Source organism: Mustelus asterias, unplaced genomic scaffold (assembly GCF_964213995.1).
Source record: "Mustelus asterias unplaced genomic scaffold, sMusAst1.hap1.1 HAP1_SCAFFOLD_609, whole genome shotgun sequence".
Taxonomy (NCBI): Eukaryota; Metazoa; Chordata; class Chondrichthyes; order Carcharhiniformes; family Triakidae; genus Mustelus; species Mustelus asterias.
Genome location: NW_027590559.1, coordinates 194,954 through 199,589, shown reverse-complemented (window position 1 = coordinate 199,589; position 4,636 = coordinate 194,954). Strand labels below are relative to the sequence as shown.

General features: G+C 45.6%; 1 protein-coding gene across 1 annotated transcript; it reads left to right on the top strand.

Annotated features, from left to right (window-relative positions):
* Positions 1 to 270: 270 nt before the first annotated feature.
* LOC144487137 (putative G-protein coupled receptor 139) lies at positions 271 to 1,161 on the top strand. Its single transcript, XM_078205196.1, has one exon. The coding sequence runs from the start codon at positions 271 to 273 to the stop codon at positions 1,159 to 1,161; it is 891 nt and encodes a 296-aa protein (XP_078061322.1).
* Positions 1,162 to 4,636: the final 3,475 nt, after the last annotated feature.

The window sequence follows — 4,636 nt, the reverse complement described above, 5'->3', positions numbered from 1 at the left end:
GTGGCAGCGAGTTACAGGCGTAAGTTAGATAGACGACAGAAACCGGAACGTTGAAGCATGGATTCCAGTAAAATTGAAGGAGAATTGCTGTACTGCAGAGTGTTTGAAGTTTTCAGGGTGGGGGCTATTATGAACATATAACAGTGTTAAATTAAATATTGCATTTGAGCCAATGGACATTGGCTTCACATTATCGAACTCACTCTAAGTCATGTAGCTCTTTTGTCTAACCTCTCTTAATTGTTGTTTATTGCAGCCAACTTAATCACGATGCTAACACTCCAACTCAGAGACTGCGGTCTGTGCAAGAGCACTACTATCTACCTGGTCGCCATGATCACGGCAGACGTCCTGGTCCTCTCATTTCTTGTTCTGGTAAACCATATATTGGTTCCCAATTTCCCACAGGTGCTTTACCTTAACAGCGTAGCCTATGGCCTCAACTCCATCATGAGTACCGCTGTGATTGACTGCTCAGTATGGCTAACCGTGTCCTTCACCTTTGACCGTTTCGTGGCAATCTGCTGCCAGAAGTTCAGAGGAACTTACTGTACTCCGAAATCTGCAGCTCTGGTGGTTGTGGTGATTTATCTTGCGACATATTTCAGAAGAATCCCAAATTATTTCACAAATATACATTACTATGATCATAAAAACCTGCAAAACGAACATAGAGACGGTCTCAGCATTGAATCTAAGCAGGCCTGGAGAGCATTTGACTGGATGAACATTATTTTAAATCCCTTAGTTCCTTACTTGGCTGTGGTGCTGCTCAACCTGTTGACAGTCAGGCACGTCCTGGCGGCCAGTCGTGCCCGGCGGGGATTCCGGGGAGATGCTCACAGTTCTGGGGACCCCGAGATGCAGAATCGGAGGAAAGCCCTGGTGTTGCTCTTTGCCGCCTCGGCGAGTTTCATCTTGTTGTGGATGCCGACAATCGGCCTCTTCCTTTTCTCACGGCTCACTGAAAGCTACAGTTTCCCCGACTTCAACCACCCTGTTGCTGTGATTCATGAAAGCGCTGACATGCTCAGTGCACTGAACTGTTGTACCAGCACGTGTATGTACGCTCTAACCCAATCCAAATTCAGGGCAGAGCTGAGAAGGACGCTGCGATGTGGGAAAAATCGAATTACTAAAACGACTGCTGCACGTGACTGAATATTCAGGCAATGGCGCGAATGTACGATCCCACAGACAAATTATAATTGATGCAATTAATTCACAACAATATTTGTTTCCAAACGATTTTCAATTAGAAGTTCATTTTGAAGTTGTAAACTAGTAAAATAAATCAACACAACTGGGTTAAGCAGAAATTACAATTACTTTTCCATCACAAGTGGAATTATAATTGTAATTTCACAGTGAAATAATTACAATTTATAGCGTATTGATATCGATCGAAAGTTGAAGTACATTTATGGACCTGCAATAAAATTGTGATAATTATTGGAGTCTGCAAGCTCATCAATTATTTTAGGTAGTCGGCAGTTTTTAGATAACATGTGGGGACAGAAATGGATGAGCCACTTTTGGTGAAACGGACCGCCACTTCTCTGCTTTCGCTTGTTTATTTTTCCATCACAAGTGGAATGATTTCAGAATGCCAGTGCGCTGGGAATGCTGTACACTCGGTGCTGCAGCTGCGATGTCGGATAATCTCTTTTGAAGGTCGTGCTGTATAGAGTGTCCGTACTTATGGAAGGTGCCATTATGTTTGATGCGATCATTTGGATGAAATATGAACAGGCGAGCTTCACTTGAGCACTCAGATGGATTTAAAACACTCGTGTTCGTATGATTAATGTCCTAAATTACGGAAACGAAAGCAGATTAAACATTAATACATGTCTATTTGACACTGTGTCTCTTTATGACGTCAGGAGATGTAGAAAGCGCAAGATCAATACAAGTTATCACTTTAATATGAAAAGTGTTCAAATTTTAAGCAACATTGGAGAAAGCAGTTGGAATCATGGAATCTGCAGTGCAGAAGGGGGCCATTTCGCCCATTGAACCTGCACCGACAACTATCCCACTCAGGTCCCATCCCCATAACCCCTCATATTTACATTCCTATTTCCCCGACACAAAGGAGCAATTCATCAAGGCCAATCAACCGAATCCGCACATTTTTGGACCGTGGGAGGAAACCGGAGCACCCGGAGGAAATCCTTGCAAGACACGGAGAGAATGTGTTACCTCCACACAGACAGTCATTCGAGGCTGGAATTCAACCCGGGTCCCTGGCGCTGTGAGGCCGTACTGCTAACCTCTGTGCCACTGTGCTGCCCGAAATACATATTTTATATTTTGCCTTAACAAGTTTATCAGCTTAGATTTTCAATTGATAATTGTTGCTCAACAGCACTGGAATAACCTAGTTCTCCCTTTATTGTCCCCACTTCGATCAAAGGTAATAGAAGAAAATCCTTATCTCTCGTTCTCTCTGGAAACGCTTCAGCAGGTGATGAATATTGCCTCCATTTCTATGTTTCCTTCTCTCACATTTGCAGCAGTGGCAGTTCGTTTTTTTTTCGGTTTTAATTGTAATTGGCTCGGAATAGTGATTAATTATTCTCTGTTCTCGACCGAAATTTCCCCGTATGCCAACTGTGACCTCTTACTTTTCCTTCTCGTTTTTATTTCCTCTTAGCTCGGCTTTCTACAGTTTTTTTTATATCCCCGGTAAATATGCTTCCTGTAGCCGGGAGATCCCCCCTTATTCGGCCTTCTGCCACAAAATGCCGTCCCTGAGCGCACTTACTGCCCAATTTATCTGCAGGGCAACCGCTGTCTCCCTTATTCCCAAGTTTCTACACTCACATTTCGTTCTCGTTATTCAGAATTACACGACCCCCCGTTTTAGTTCCTGAAATATCCTATGCAGACTGAAACTATGTATTTCAGATACCATAGAACAAGAGCATCATACAAGACGAACATTTTTATTAACCCTGTATAGACAAAGAACAAAGAACAATACAGCACAGGAACAGGCCCTTCGGCCCTCCAAGCCCGCGCCGCTCCCCAGTCCAGGATTGAATCCTGAATCCAGGATCCCCACCCAATTTTCCAGCCTATCTACATACCAATATCCTATCCACCGAGCTGTCCCTCACAGCTACGATGCTTTGTTCATTACAACCTATTAACTTACCCCCACCCCCCCATTCCAGACCATGTGATCTCCAGGGAGAGGCGAAAACCCAGAGTGAAAAACCCCAGGGCCAATATGGGGAAAAAAAAATCTGGGAAATTCCTCTCCGACCCCCTGAGGCGATCGAAACGAGTCCAGGAGATCACAATGGCCCCGATCGGAAAATGCTTCCCAACCCTAGTCATTTCCACTTCCACGAACACCATATGAATCCCCTGCCCCCGAGACAGGTTCCCAACTATCCGCAGTATCACTCTGTACTGGCACCAGCAAGATGATCGTAGAATGAAGCCTTGAAACGAGAAACCAGGAACAATTAGCCCGCGCCGCTCCCTGGTCCAAACTAGATCACTCTTTTGTATCCCTCCAATCCCACTCCGTTCATATAGCTGTCTAGATAAGTCTTAAACGTTCCCAGTGTGTCCGCCTCCACCACCTTGCCCGGCAACACATTCCAGGCCCCCACGACCCTCTGTGTGAAATATGTCCTTCTGATATCTGTGTTAAACCTCCCCCCCTTCACCTTGAACCTATGACCCCTCGTGAACGTCACCACCGACCCGGGGAAAAGCTTCCCACCGTTCACCCTATCTATGCCTTTCATAATTTTATACACCTCTATTAAGTCTCCCCTCATCCTCCGTCTTTCCAAGGAGAACAACCCCAGTTTCCCCAATCTCTCCTCATAACCAAGCCCCTCCATACCAGGCAACATCCTGGTAAACCTCCTCTGTACTCTCTCCAAAGCCTCCACGTCCTTCTGGTAGTGTGGCGACCAGAACTGGACGCAGTATTCCAAATGCGGCCGAACCAACGTTCTATACATCTGCAACATCAGACCCCAACTTTTATACTCTATGCCCCGTCCTATAAAGGCAAGCATGCCATATGCCTTCTTCACCACCTTCTCCACCTGTGACGTCACCTTCAAAGATCTGTGGACTTGCACACCCAGGTCCCTCTGCGTCTCTACACCCTTTATAGTTCTTCCATTTATCGTGTAGCTCCTCCCTACATTATTCCCACCAAAATGCATCACTTCGCATTTATCAGGATTGAACTCCATCTGCCATTTCCTTGCCCAAATTTCCAGCCTATCTATATCCTTCTGTAGCCTCTGACAATGTTCCTCACTATCTGCAAGTCCTGCCAGTTTTGTGTCGTCCGCAAACTTACTGATCACCCCAGTTACTCCTTCTTCCAGATCATTTATATAAATCACAAACAGCAGAGGTCCCAATACAGAGCCCTGCGGTACACCACTAGTCACAGGCCTCCAGCCGGAAAAAGACCCTTCCACTACCACCCTCTGTCTTCTATGACCAAGCCAGTTCTCCACCCATCTAGCCACCTCCCCCTTTATCCCATGGGATCCAACCTTTTTCACTAGCCTACCATGAGGGACTTTGTCAAACGCTTTACTAAAGTCCATATAGACAACATCCACGGCCCTTCCTTCGTCAACCATTTTGG

What these genes read in the sequence shown, in the direction of transcription:
- LOC144487137 (XM_078205196.1), top strand. Translation starts at nt 271, where the DNA reads ATGCTAACACTCCAACTCAGAGACTGCGGTCTGTGCAAGAGCACTACT.